Source organism: Rhinolophus hipposideros (genome assembly GCF_964194185.1).
Source record: "Rhinolophus hipposideros genome assembly, chromosome: 11".
Taxonomy (NCBI): domain Eukaryota; kingdom Metazoa; phylum Chordata; class Mammalia; order Chiroptera; family Rhinolophidae; genus Rhinolophus; species Rhinolophus hipposideros.
In genome coordinates, this window is record NC_138057.1 from 47,124,375 (window position 1) to 47,138,498 (window position 14,124).

The 14,124-nt window shown below is 32.7% G+C and overlaps 1 protein-coding gene and 1 pseudogene across 9 annotated transcripts in view; both read right to left on the bottom strand.

Annotated features, from left to right (window-relative positions):
- Positions 1–1,575: 1,575 nt before the first annotated feature.
- Positions 1,576–2,486, bottom strand: LOC308505028 (small ribosomal subunit protein eS1-like; annotated as a pseudogene). The gene is made up of 2 exons: positions 2,460–2,486; positions 1,576–2,374 (listed from the first exon to the last, which is right to left on the bottom strand). The product of its transcript is annotated as a small ribosomal subunit protein eS1-like (transcript).
- Positions 2,487–6,365: 3,879 nt separating this feature from the next.
- The window catches only part of GKAP1 (G kinase anchoring protein 1), a 70,453-nt gene continuing 62,694 nt past the window's right edge, over positions 6,366–14,124 (bottom strand). For 2 of the 8 annotated variants that reach the window (XM_081067085.1, XM_081067086.1), the window contains 3 exons: positions 12,336–12,406; positions 11,616–11,693; positions 6,366–9,404 (listed from right to left, as the gene is read on the bottom strand). In XM_081067085.1, the coding sequence (XP_080923211.1) occupies positions 9,357–9,404; positions 11,616–11,693; positions 12,336–12,406 (197 nt within the window). In that variant the 3' untranslated portion in view covers positions 6,366–9,356. The remainder of the gene's footprint in view (positions 9,405–11,615; positions 11,694–12,335; positions 12,407–14,124) is intronic. The other 6 variants (XM_081067083.1, XM_081067084.1, XM_081067077.1 and 3 more) reach the window with 3 other exon arrangements.

Genomic DNA, 14,124 nt, shown 5'->3' on the forward strand with positions numbered 1-14,124 from the left:
TGGGTCTAAAGCAACATTGTGTCCCCAAAAACTGTTTGTAAATGTAACAAGAAAGCAGATAGTATGACTGATAGTATGATAGACCAGACTGATGCCTACTGGATTGAAAATGAAAAACTGTGTTTAGAATTAACATCATTATGTACCAATAGAAATGCCTTCCTTTTATTGATGTAATTGTTCCCCTTTCTCATAAATCCCCCATCTTTGTCTCCTAATTGGAACATTATTTGGGCTTCTGCCAGAATCAGTGCTTCCTCAATAGCTTTTCTTTTTAAATTGCAAATAAATGCTGTTGCCTCTCACTTTGGCTTATTTTTAGGTTAACAATTCTGTATTTATGAACTTGCCTGCTTGTTAAAATTCATTTATAAACTCAAAATCAATACTTGTAATGCTTTCACAATCACTTGTAGACATGTGCAGAGCAGCAAAAAATGTCACTTCATGCACACATTCCCAGTTGAGGTCAGACAAGGTGATCCCCTGCATTCTTGTTTCAGCTTTCATACTATAATAGTATCCTTTTCAGAATCTAGTTAGTGCCACATTTTTAACATTGTTGTGCCTGTGTTGGTGATTTTGCTGTTTAAAATGGCCCTCAAGCATAGTGCTGGCTAGTGTTCCTTCGAGTTAGAAGGTTCTGATGTACCTTACAGAGAAACTGGTTGGGGTGGTGGGGGTGCTGGTTTGTAGCATTTATCTGTTGCCAGTTTCCATGGTGTGAATATTCCTACCATGGCCAATTTCAAGTTATCAATGTGATGTGATATAATTTATTGTAGAGTTGGGAAGAGATGCACACAATCAACTCTTGAGAACCAGTAAGAGTCATGACCAACACATCATTGTGATCTTAAGTCACAAATTACTACCTAACATACTGTATTTCCAGTTTCAGTCATTTGTTTCTAAAAGTGAACTTTTAAAACTTACGTGATGTCAAAAAACTGTTAATATTTAAAAATCACAACTATGCAAAATGGACATTTAGAATCTTTCAGAGTCCCAAACATATCCATGTCAGATATATGTCTATGTAGATATATATACAGAGAGAGAGAGAGAGAGAGAGAGAGAGAGAGAGAGAGAGAGAGAGAGAGAGAGAAGAGAGAGAGAGAATTAGTTTCTTCCTAGAAGGATTTAAATAGTTATTTTTATTTAAGGGGCTAGGATCTAAGATCCTTTTTGTTTTCTAACATAGCGTGGAACTGCCTTGCAGAAAGTATTAAAATGAGAGATGTGCAAACAGCTCCCCTTTTTTACTAATAAATTTTGTGATATACCTATTTTTTTCTATTTGGCTTTAACAATCTGCTGGGTATGTAATGGTATTTCATTTTAACTTTATTTTCCTTATTATTAATAAAACTTATCACCTTTATATGTTTACTGGGCATTTGGATTTCTTCTTTTGTGAAGTGCCTGTTCTTTTGCCAGTTATATATATATATATTACAAATAGCTTTCCCCACTCTGTTGCTTGCCATTTTATTCTTCATAGTATCTATTCATGAAAAAAGGCCTTTTTTAAAACAACATGAATAGGTTTTGTCACCATAAAAAGTCTGACTTTTAAACAGATTCTTGGACTGGAGGCTCATATCCATCAAAAAAGTTGCTGCCTACAACTTTAGCACCTGTCTCACCCCCAATAGCTTGTCCAAAACTGCTACCTTCACCATGGAGTTCCTTGAGTTTTCCCAATTCAAATGTGGGCTTCTTCAGCATTTTGACTTGTCTAGCAAAGGCATCATGAAGCAGATAAACAGATTGGCAGGCCTTTTCTATGTCTTTTCCAATGCTACCTGGAATCAGTTTATTGACCACTTCTTTCAAGTCATTTGTCTGTACCTCTGCAGTCACAATTTCCATCATCATCCACATTTGACAGATCTGTTGATGCTGAGCATAAGAGATCTTCCAAACCTGATTATTGTGTTTTTTAGTAAAACCACCACAGAATAGATGAAGCAAGTAGCCATCAGTAGTCTTGACATCAACATGAACTTCAGTCACATTCTGCCATTTTTTGACCATGGAACACATTCTGTCATGGGTAAGGTCCATACCATAGAAATTAGGCAGTTTTTGCCCTAAACATCTTCAGTAATTAGCTTGAATTTTCTAAATGCAACTTCATCATTCTGCAGATTAGCCAAAGTCACCTCAAAAATGTGACCCTTGAGACCATCAGATACAATTTTGGTTCCTTGAGTTTTTGAGACTGGTGTTTTCCCAATATTTCTTATACTGAAATAGCTGGTGCTTTCACATCATACCAGTCTTTCTTAGAAAATGGGTCAGCCACTTTCTTCTTGGTTTCCTTTTTACCTTCTTTCGTAAGGTGCTCATGTGCGCTGACTGCACGGTGCTACTCAGAGCCAAAGGAGGAGGCTCTTTTAATTTTAAGGTAGTTAATCTTTTCCTTTACAGTTAGTGCTTTTCTTGTACCTTACCCCGAGGTCATGAAGATAGCCTCCCATGTTATTTATTCTTAGAGCTGCTATAACAAATTACCACAAAATGGGTGGTTTAAAACAACAAATCTATTCTCGCACATTTCTGAAGGCCGGAAGTCTGAAATCAAGATGTCAGTAGTATTGGTTCATTCTGGGGGCTCTGGAGAGAGAATCTCTTCTGGTGAGAATTCTGCTGGCTGCCTGCAATTTACGGCATTCTCTGGCTTGAAGCTGCCAGACTCCAATCTCTGTTTCATATTCACACAGCCTTCTCCTTTGTTTTTTCTCTCTGGGTTTTATTTTATTTCTCTTATAAAAGATATTCATTGTTGGATTAAGGGCCCACCCTAATCCAAAATAATCTCATTTTGTTGTATCTTAGAGATTGTATCTTAGTTACATCTGCAAATACTCTTATTCCAATTAAGTCCACATTCTGAGGCTCCAGATGAACGTATCTTTTGGGAGCCACTATTCAACTCACTATAGTTATCTGCTAAAAGCTTTAGGGTTTTGCCATTCACATACAGCTCTTCAGTCTATCTGTAAGTAATATTTTTATGTATGGTATGAGTTAAAATTGTTTTGTCCAATTGTATCAAGACTATATTGAACAGTTTTTTTGAACTGTTGAACTGATTGAACTGATCTGCATGGCACTTTTCTCATAAGCCTGGTACTGACACATACAATATGCATGGACTCTTCATTCCATCAGTTTATGTCTACTTCTGAGGCAATACCAGACATACTTACTGTAAGAATTCTTGATAGCTGGTAGAAAAATCCTCCAAAATTATTTTTTATCTTCAAGAGTGATGTGGCTTTTACGTGGCTCTTTCCTTCATCGAGTCAAGTACCACAAAACAAAGCAGATATTCTGTTGAGAATGACTGAGGTTATTTTAAATCTATAAACCCACTAGGAGAGAATTAAAATCTTTAAAATATTTGCACTCTACCGCAGGAACATATCTATTTATTTAGATCTTTATTCTCTCTCAGTAAACTTTTATACTTTTCTCTTTAGCAGTCTTGCATGCCTTTTATTGGATTGCTATACATTTTTTATCTGAAATATCTTTTTACATTTTAAGTTTTAATTAATGATACATAGGAATAAAATACAAATCTTTTTTTGTGTTTGACTAAAGGTAACTTTTAGTTCTCGTCTAGTTTTTTTTAACATGGAACACATACAACAAGAACTTTAAAAATCTACTTTTTTGATATAATTTTACACACTATAATATACCCTCAATTTTAAGTGCACAGTTCCATCAGTCTTAATAAAGTATACATCTATGTAACCACACCACAATCAGGATATAGAACATTTCTATCTCTCTTAAAAATTCCCTTGAGCCCTTGAGCCCAATCTTCACCCCAACCATGGTACCAGGAAAACTACTCATCTGTTCTCTGTCATTATAGTCTTAGATTTGCACAGAAATTGAATCAGTATGTAACCTTTTGTGTCTGGTTTGTTTTGTTCAGGAAAATTATTTTAGGAATCATCCATGTTGTATGTATCAGTTCTTTCAGTATTCCATTGTATAAATAAACCTGTTTGTTTTTCCATTCACCTTTTTAATTAAAATTTATTGGGATGACAGTGGTTAGTAAAATTACATGTTTCAAGTGTACAATTCTGTAATTCATCATATATATGTATATATACATATTATATATACATGTATATATATCACATTGTGTGTTCACCTCTTGATGGACATTTTTGTGTAGTTTCCAGTTTCCATACACAAATGTAGTTTCCATTTGTGTATAAAGCTGCAAGGAACATTTATGTACGTCTTTGTGTAGGCATATTTTCTACCTAAGAGTGGGATGACTGGATCATAATAGTAAACTAGAGTATACTCCCATTCCCCTCTCCTATCTTTTGTACAAGGCAATGTTGTTCTATGTTGTGTATGTAATAAACCCTACAATGCATTATTATACTTAGTTATCTTTTTTAAAAATCAGACTGTAAAGATAAATATTTTTTATATTTACACATTTCCATTTTGGTGCTCTTCATTCCTTTCTATCTGGTATTTTTTTTCTTCACGGAGGATTTCCTTTAACATTTCTTGTAGTGCACATCTGCTGGCAATGAATTCTCTGAAAATGTCTTTCAACTTTTTTTTGAAGATTATTTTCATTGATTATAGAATTCAGGATTGACAGTTTCTATTTTCCTTTCAGCACTTTAAAGATGTCATTCTAATGTCTTCTGGCTTGTATATTTCTGACAAGAAGTCTGTATGTATGTATTCTTAACTTTATTAAGCTGTCAAGTAATTGTTTTCCCCTGCAGGTACACTTGTTTCTCTTTATCACTATTTTTCAGCAATTTGATTGTAATGTGTCTTGGAATGGTTTTATTTATTTGTTTGTTTTGGTTATGTGTTTAACTTTCTTGGGGTTTGTTGAAATTCTTGGATCTGTAGCTTTATAGTTTTCATCAAATTTGATTTTCAGGGATAATTTCAAATTTATTTCTGTCCTCATCTTCTCATCTTTCTGGAACTCAAATTACATATATTTCATATTGTCCCACAGGTTACCAAGACTTTGTTAATTTAGTCTTTTGGTTTGTTCCTCACTTTGGATAGTTTCTATCACTCTGGCTTCAATTTTAGTAACATTTTCCTTAGCAGTGTCTAATTTGCATTGATCCTATACAATTCAAATATTTTTTCATATACTATACTTTTCATCTCTAAAACTTCTATTTGGTTCTTTTTTGTTTCCAATGTCTCTCCTTACGTTCATGTTTTCCTTTGAATAAATATAGTTATAGCTGTTTTAACATCCTTGTTGCTAATTCCATCATTTCCGCCACTCTGAGTCTGTTTCTATTGACTGGTTTTCCTTTTCATTACGGGTAACATTTTTCTGCTTTCTAAGCATGGCTAGTAATTTTTTATTGGATGTTGGATATTGGTAATGTTGATTAGTTTTGAATTCCAATTATTACTTAGAAGTGAGGAGAAAAATATTTTCCTAGTCTCTTGGCCTAATACATATTTCTCATTAAACAGACTGAAAGATTTGCAGAACATTTAAAAGAACTGACAAGTGCTACCTAACTTTGTTCTCTGTGCTGTAGGATGTTGATGTTAACTGGTGTGCTTACTCCTGCAATGAATTTCATTTTCCTTTTTTCATGTAGATCAAGCACATCTTTCTGCATTGAGTTGCCTTGACTGCTGCAAAATGAAGTACCTGATGTTCTTTCAGATAAACCTTGGTGACATTAGTAAAGTGCTTCATTTTTAGGTAATAAATACACTCTTGGAAAGTCAAAAGTATTTGTGGTAACTTACTTTTGAAATATTGGGGCTGTCAAAAAATGTGTACACATGACTTGTATGCATCTTTTGTTATCAGTATATATTGAGTATTACAATTTTAATAGTTTTTTCCTTTCTTAAAATGTGTATACATTTTTTTGGCACCGTCTGTATTTTCTTTATAAAGTTTTAAAATCTTTCTTCCCCTTGTATTTTAAGGAATGCATTTTCTTTGGATTGAGTTCATTTTATTCACAGTGCCCCATTTGAAAGCAGTTATAGTTCAAATGAAACTCCTTTAAAATAGGCTTCCACATAAAGTTCCTTACGTACAGATGTTATAACGAACAGTACTATCTGGGAGGGTTATTCACTTTATCCAAAGGAGGGTTATATGGAATTGTTTCACTTGTGGACAGCTGGCAATTTTTGTAAGTAACTTTTTCTTAAATTCTGAAGTCCTTTTCCTTAGTAATGGTATTTTCCAATCATTTGGTTATCAGTATATTTTAGATAGTCACTGATTAAATACAAATGTACATTTTATAGTTTCAAGAGTTCTGTGAAGAGCAACATTTACATTTAGACCTTAAAAGGATTTTAGAAATCTAAGAAAACTTTTATTTTACAGACAAAGAAATCATTAGGTGAATTTTACAGGTGAAATTGAAATTTTGTGAACTTAATAAGACTTGAGAAGTATTTTGAAAACTGCCAATAGATGACTAATATGTATATCAGAAAAAGCAGGGGTGATATACCAAATTTTAACAGGCATAGGCGTCTCCTGGGGGAGTTTAAAATTTTAGATACTCAGGCCTACCTCCAGAAATGTTGATTCACCATGGCTGGAGTAAACACTGAAATTACGTGTTTTTAAAAAGTACCACCAGGTAAGTCTAATGCAGACGGGCTGCCAACCAGTCTGAGAAACAGATATAGTAGACTGGAACTGCATTCAGAATTCTAGTACCTGGCTCCATTATTTAGTCACTAGATATCTTGTGTAAGTCACTGCCTATCCTCTAGGAACCAATTTAAAAATGTTATTTTTTTCTATAAATAACATGTGACTTTCCTGGACAAATATACTCTCTTATTTCCATGCAATTATTGTGGAATCCACTGCATTCTATCTTGAATTTTAGTTACTTATGTGCTAGTATGATCTTCTATTCCTATTAGACCGAAAATAATTTGAAGGTAGAGATTCCATCTTATCTAATTTTGTACCCTTTCCCTAGCTGGTCTCATTTGATATCCAGTTTCATTCTGTTGACTCATTTACTGAATGTTTATTATAAGCTAAGGTCATACAACTAATAAATAATAGAGATGGGACTTGAACATAGCTCTAGTTCCTCTGGCTTTACTAACACACTATAGAAGATGTCAAAAATACTTGCCAAATTTAATTAAGTAGCTATATTGCCATAATTAATTTTTAAGGTATTATTAATGGAGTTTGAAGTAATTACAATTGTTTTACGCTACTCCCTTTAAAACAGTATCTTTCCTCTATACTCCAATAGCAATTTTAATACATCAGTATTATTATTTATTAGAATAATTTGTGATTATTTCTTTACATTTCTGTTTTCTTCCAATTGATTGTGGATATATTTGCATCTCTGTTACTTATTAGCACAATACCTGGAACATAATAAGCTATCAATAATTTTACTGAAGATTCAGGAAACTGAAAAGAATCTAAGTAATGATATTTATTAAAAGAGAATGCCCGAGAAATCAATTTAACCGAAGAAATTACCAATTAATCACTGTCTTTTTAGTTTCTTACTAGACAAAACTTTTGATTTTAAGGTAGTTAATCTTTTCCTGTTGAAACTGATACACTGGCTTAAAACTGATAGATGAAGCCATAGGAGTGGATACATAATTCAAGAAAAAAGAATTCAGGGGGAAAAAGAGCTATGAATACAGTACTCTAGAGACTACACAACACAAAAGAGGATGATCAGTAAAGTTTTCTTGGTGCCCAGGTGATGTTAAACCAATATACATTACTTGTAAATGGCATATCTGTTGAATGTCTACCATATGCCAGGCACAGTACTAGATGCTAGCTAATGTACCAAATGGATAATATGCAGGCAGAGGATAATACAATATGCTTTTTGGGGCGGTTTATTATTGTCATCAGTTAGGACTATATGTGGCATTGAATGTCATTCACAGAGGGACAGAAAAGAAAAAAGACGAAAAAAAGGACAGAGGAGGAGAAATAGGAACAGTGGTAATTCAGTTTATTAACTGTTTGGGTAATTCAATTATAATTCAAACTATTCTGATTCAAGTTCTGTCTAGCTTGTTCATATAAGATGGCATTAGAAATTGATTCTGTTCATCGCTGGGTTGAAAAATATGGTATCATAAAATAGTACCATGTATATTTACTTAATAAATTAGGTTCTGATGGTACCTATTCTTAATTTTTAATCAAAGGTAAAATTTGGGAAACACTATCTCAGAGAGCTTTACCACTTAATTAAATAAATAATTCTTTAGCATCTCCTGTCTGCCACATAGAGGACGAAGCACTGAGAATATAGGGAACAAAAAGTCACATTTCTTTGCAAGGTTCACGTAACCTTATGGAAGAAGCCAGACATGCATGCAATGATGACATTAAGTAATTTTTTCTTCAGAGACTGTATAAAGTGGAATCTTTCATAGAACGCTAGTTTTGGAGGCCAAAACCAGTATTTATGTGTTCATCTTTGTTATAAAACCAAAAAATCTTTGGCATTTTAATGAATCATAGTTGTATTTCACTGACTACACTAAAAAAGTGAATCCCATAAACTACTAATTATTCGAGTATCTGATTATACCAATGAAAAATCTCTCATTTCTCCCCATCAACATTCTTTCTATTCTCAGTGTGCCACGTTTCTATCCTTAGGCCATACTGTTCTTTAAACAAACATTTCAGCCCAGAGTTTGTTCCTTCTCCCTAGAATGCCTTTCAACAAATTTACAGAAAACTTATCTACCCTCCAAAAACTCTCTCATTTAAGTTTTCTCAATTTCCAAGCAACATGATATCACATTCTAATCTGTACGGTAATTATATTTGCTATTTTTATCCAACCTACCTTCTATTTCTTCTAAGCATAAGCTACTTGAGGATATCAACCATTTTTCACTCAACTTGTATGTCCCGTAGGTTTTTGCATGCAGAAAGTACTGAATAAATATTCACTGAACTTAAATGATCTAATTAACTGGTTGTGCTATAAGCAAAAATAATACTTTTACATTGTTTCTGAAACTGAAAAAGTCAAACATAATGGAAGAGTAAATTAATTTTATTGACTGATGAAAAACTAAAGTGATAAGAAGTATGGATAGTAAACAACAATCACTGAGTTCTGCTGGAATTCTGTTTTTTCTTCTTTTCACTTTAAGCCAAAAGGACAAAAAAACCATAGACTGTTAGTGAGCTAATCGTTTTAAGTATTTCTCCAACAAAAACTGCATAGTTTAGCAGTTGCACAGCATTAAATATGTACATTTTTGCAAAACCCTGAAAGTTTTAATTTTTGTGTTGACCTCAAAGGCTAATGGAATCACCTACACTGGTCGTATTCAGAGTTTCTTTTCCCTTTTCTGCCACCCTGTAAAGAAAAATAGGGCAAATTATTTAGGAAATACCATTCTGGGGGCATTTTCATTTTAAGAATATATGAAACCAAAGGCATTTTTAGATATGAGAAGGAAGCAATTTACTTTTTAAGTTTGTTGTGAATTTGAATGTGCATACTACTAAATTACTTTTACATGGTTATTTTTATAAATGGTTAAAGTTGGTTGTTAATTCTATTTGAATTAGTCTGGACTTAGTAAGATCACCAATACCTTATTTTTAAAAACTCATTTGGACTGTCCTAGATTGTTTTTAAAATACAAATTTTGATCAATACTAAAACAGTTCCATATGATCAGCAAATTTGGTAATTCAGTTCATGACCCTTTTGGGTAAATCAATTTCTATGCAAGTTTTGTCTAGTCTTGTTCATATTAAGACAACATTAGAAATCTGATTTTTTTCATCACTGGGTTGAAAAGTAAGTTATACTTTTTATATTGCTCAGTGACAAATATACATCTGTATTGAATGTGCTCCAACTGAAACTCCATCTGTAGTATCTGACTTCAGCCAACGAAAGAGAAAAGCAGCTTAACAGACAAGTATTTTACATTAACTACTTTTAATATAACATTTTATGCCTTATTCTGATTTGAGAAGTAAATACTCACTATAGGAAAATGGAAAGTACAAAGTAGAAAATGAAAATCACCCATAACTACTCTACATCCACATTTTAACCATAAATAATGGTTTGATATATTTTTGCCTTACAATTTTTTTAGTTTTTTTCTCCATTTTTATAAACTATAGCAATGGTACTCAAATTTAGTTGCTCATTAGAATCACCTGAGTAGTAATATTTTTTAAATTCTAACCTGTGTATTCACAATTACCAGGGCTGGGCTGAATCATCTGTGTAATTCAAAAAGTTCCCAAGTGATTCTGATGGGCAGCCAAGTTTGGGGAACTACTTGTCTGTGGAAAATACATTTCTTAAAATGGTGGCTATATCAGGGGCACACGAAACCCAGGCCTATTTAATAATGTTGGCAGCTTCTCCTTGTTTCTTTTATCATTTTTCTGCTACCACTTCCTTCTTGGTAATCAAAAACATTTCTATATCAACCTTCTTTTTAAAAAAATCAAGTATAAGAATGATATTATTCATTCCTGACCAAATAAAAGATTTGCAAGGATTCTTTCAGAGAAAATAAATATAAGGGAGGTTATGTGGAACCTGAGATGTGTAATGATATGTATTAAAAAATAAGATTTATTTCCTGATAGGAGGAAAATAAAAATAGATTTACCAAAAAAATTTCTACAAGGTAGATAACCACATAAGATCCAATGTTATACAACTTAAAATTCTTACCTTGCTTCTCAACAAGATTTTTAAAAACACACAAAAATTCAAGGACACTTTTCAAAGCCTCCCAGGCAAATTATCCTTCTGATGAGATATCAAAGCTGAGGCTAAACAACTTTTATGTTCTCTAGGCCACCAATGGCTTTCATATGTTTTTGACTATGACCCCTCATTAGTTAACACATTTTATATCATTACTTAGACACACATACACACGTGCGTGCAAATATATGTGTGTTTGTCTGTGTGTATACACACATATACATACACACATATATTGAAACAAAGCACTGATATTTTTTTACTGCATCCTCCAGAAAAAAAAATGCTTAATGCCAGCTTATAAATGCAGAAGAAATGACAGAATTAGAAAAATCACTATTTTGAATGCACCAAAGTAATAACTGCTACAAAATATCATAAATGGATACTAAACCACTGGATAAAAAGAAAGGATATTCACACAATCTCAAAGTATCACTCGACATATTATTTATTAATTACAAAGGGGAAAATATACCTTTACAATGAAGACATCTAGAAGATATTGCTGTACCCAAGTAGTTAAACTTATAATGGGACAAATGTCATGTGCCTTCCCTTGATATGATTCAATGGCATGTATGCCACATTTTCTATGTAGTACCAAGAATTTTTCTGAAATACTTTAGTTATTGCTGTATATACTAACACCTAGAATAACGTTAACATTTTCTAAAACATAAATTATATAAGCAATAATAACAAAATTATTAATATTTTTGATGAATAAATTTTGGCCTAAGGATAGTGCATTTATTGTTACATAGTATCTATTTCAACTGTATTATTTGTGATGTAAACACTGTCAAAATTATAAAAGCATACCTGATATTTGGCTAATTCTGCTTGTAATACTTTCACTTTAGATCTTTCTTGTTCTAATGCAGCATGAAGTGAAGTCACCTATAACCAAATATTCAGTTTAAAAGAAGACTTTGTATTTTTAGGCAAATAATCTTAATTCTTAACAGTTATTCACAATGATGGTTTCTTTGTTCGTTTGTTTTTTAAAGAGGGCGCAGCTCACAGTGGCCCATGCAGGGATCAAACCGGAAACCTTGGTGTTATTAGCATCACGCTCTAACCAACTGAGCTAACGGGCCACCCACAATGATGATTTTTGACTACTGGATGAATGAGCATCAGAACATGAACCCCTCTCCGCCACCCCAATTTCAATTAGGCATCTTATTCAGCTGTGTATTAAAGATAGATAGGACAAGCTCACTGTTCTAGACCACAGAATGAGGACTGAAGGGGAGAAAATCAAGTCCAAGAACAGGATAAGTTTTATCTGCCCTTTCTATCTCTATATTCATAGTCCACATCAACTAAAATACAACCTTATCTTCCTCTATTCTTCAGGACATATATACCTCTCCTACACGGTAAACAGAATCTTTATTCATTTGCTATTACATAATGATGAAATAATTTATATCACTTTCTTGCAGTGTTCATGGGCTGTATTTTTGTTTAGTCAAGTTTCATAATTCAAAACTAAAGGACAGCTTAAGAAAACCAGTCTTATATAGTTTTCCTTACCTGTATAGTTAGCTCATTCTTGATACTCTGTGATTCATCAACTTGCAGAAGTATTTCTGCTTTATCTTTCACTAACAAAAAAGGAAAAAGTAGCATAATCTTTTCAATCACTCAAATACTTTAACAATACTTCAGTGAACCAAGACAGCAATGCAGCCAGGCAAAGATTGTCCTCATACTTAATGAATGTATTTCTTGATCCTATATAGCTCTTATTTTTCCCAGGTAAATTCTGATAATTATCACCACAGCAGTTTTTCTTGGAAATTTTATTTTTCTGTAGCGTTAAAATATTAATTGTACAGATAGGATGAAAGAGTAAGTTTTTCCATCTATACTAAAAAGGACAAGGACACAAGAAAATAAAAAATTTCACAAAGGGAAATTTTCTTGAAAATCGACTAATTTCAAGATTAAAAAATGTACAGTGTTTCTGTTTGCTGTTTTGTTTTGTTAAAAATTGTCTGGGTCAGCATACAAAGCCCACAAACATTTTTATCTCACGTTTCATACCAATAAAGCACTCTCAAATAAATGTAACTCATATGATCATAATTAATCATACAACATCTGTGGTCTCTCAGAACTATTTGTCTAGAGGTTTTTCCCGCTCTGGGGAAGCAAGAGATCTATATTTTGGCTGCATTTTTCTTCAGCTTTAGAGATCTCCACATGGCTGACATATCCTTAACCCATGGTAATGGCTAATGGATGAACAATTAATTCAACTTTCAAAACAAGCTAGGAGAGATTGAAGAGATAAAATTGTAATAAAATTAGTAAAGGAGAAAATGCTTAAATATTTTAGAGTACTGATGTCACCACAGCTATACCAATATAACACTGTAATTCAAATTTATTTGTCATAGCTTAATATGCAGTAAGGTGTAACACTATCAAGAAACAAATCAGTCTCTCAAGAGTCAACTTGGGAACTTTTACAAATTATACATTCTACTCCTCCATCTCCAGAATTAAATACACACACACACACACTGAGCACTAGTGGTTTTTAATAATTATGTAATATTTTAATTACGATCAGTTTTCCTATAATGCCTGTTTCAATGACACTGACATATTAGGGAACTTAAACATAACAGGCATCTTTCATTTGCTTACATGCGATTTTGTGAGCACAGACAACTGCACCCACACACACATCTCAAATATCACCAGCTATCTCAGGTCACTGTGTGTTAAGAACCACACCAACTTTCAAGCCTCTTATCACTTACCAGGACACACAAACTGCAACCCTCTGAAGCCTACTTCTACAAGTGAAGTAGGTTGTTTTCAAGGTAAAGTGCTATATTTATTACAGTATTTATGTGTTTAACCATTTTAATATGCATAAACTGTTATACTGTTTTTATTAGAGTTCTATCTTTTTTTTAATGTGTCACTGATAAAAGTTTTTGAGTGTTGTATGCTTCTAACTCCATTTCCCCCTAAACCTTGTGGTTTTAACTGTGATTTTTCACAGATTGGTGATTTTTAGGAGCACATGTTACATTTAACAGAACTGACTGTATTTACATTTATATTATAAATGCTACAATATGTATACTCTACTGGGTATAATGTACTGTGAATATTTTTCATGTAATAGTCCTATAAAAAATTCTTCCACTTGGATAATTTATAGTATGGACACTGATTTTATTTACTGGTAGCCATTTTTAGTCCATTATTGAGAGGAAGTTTTTATTTGTTAATTTTCTCACTTTTTACAAATATTTCCTTAATGAAGGAATATTTACTTTTACATATTTAAAAATCATATATC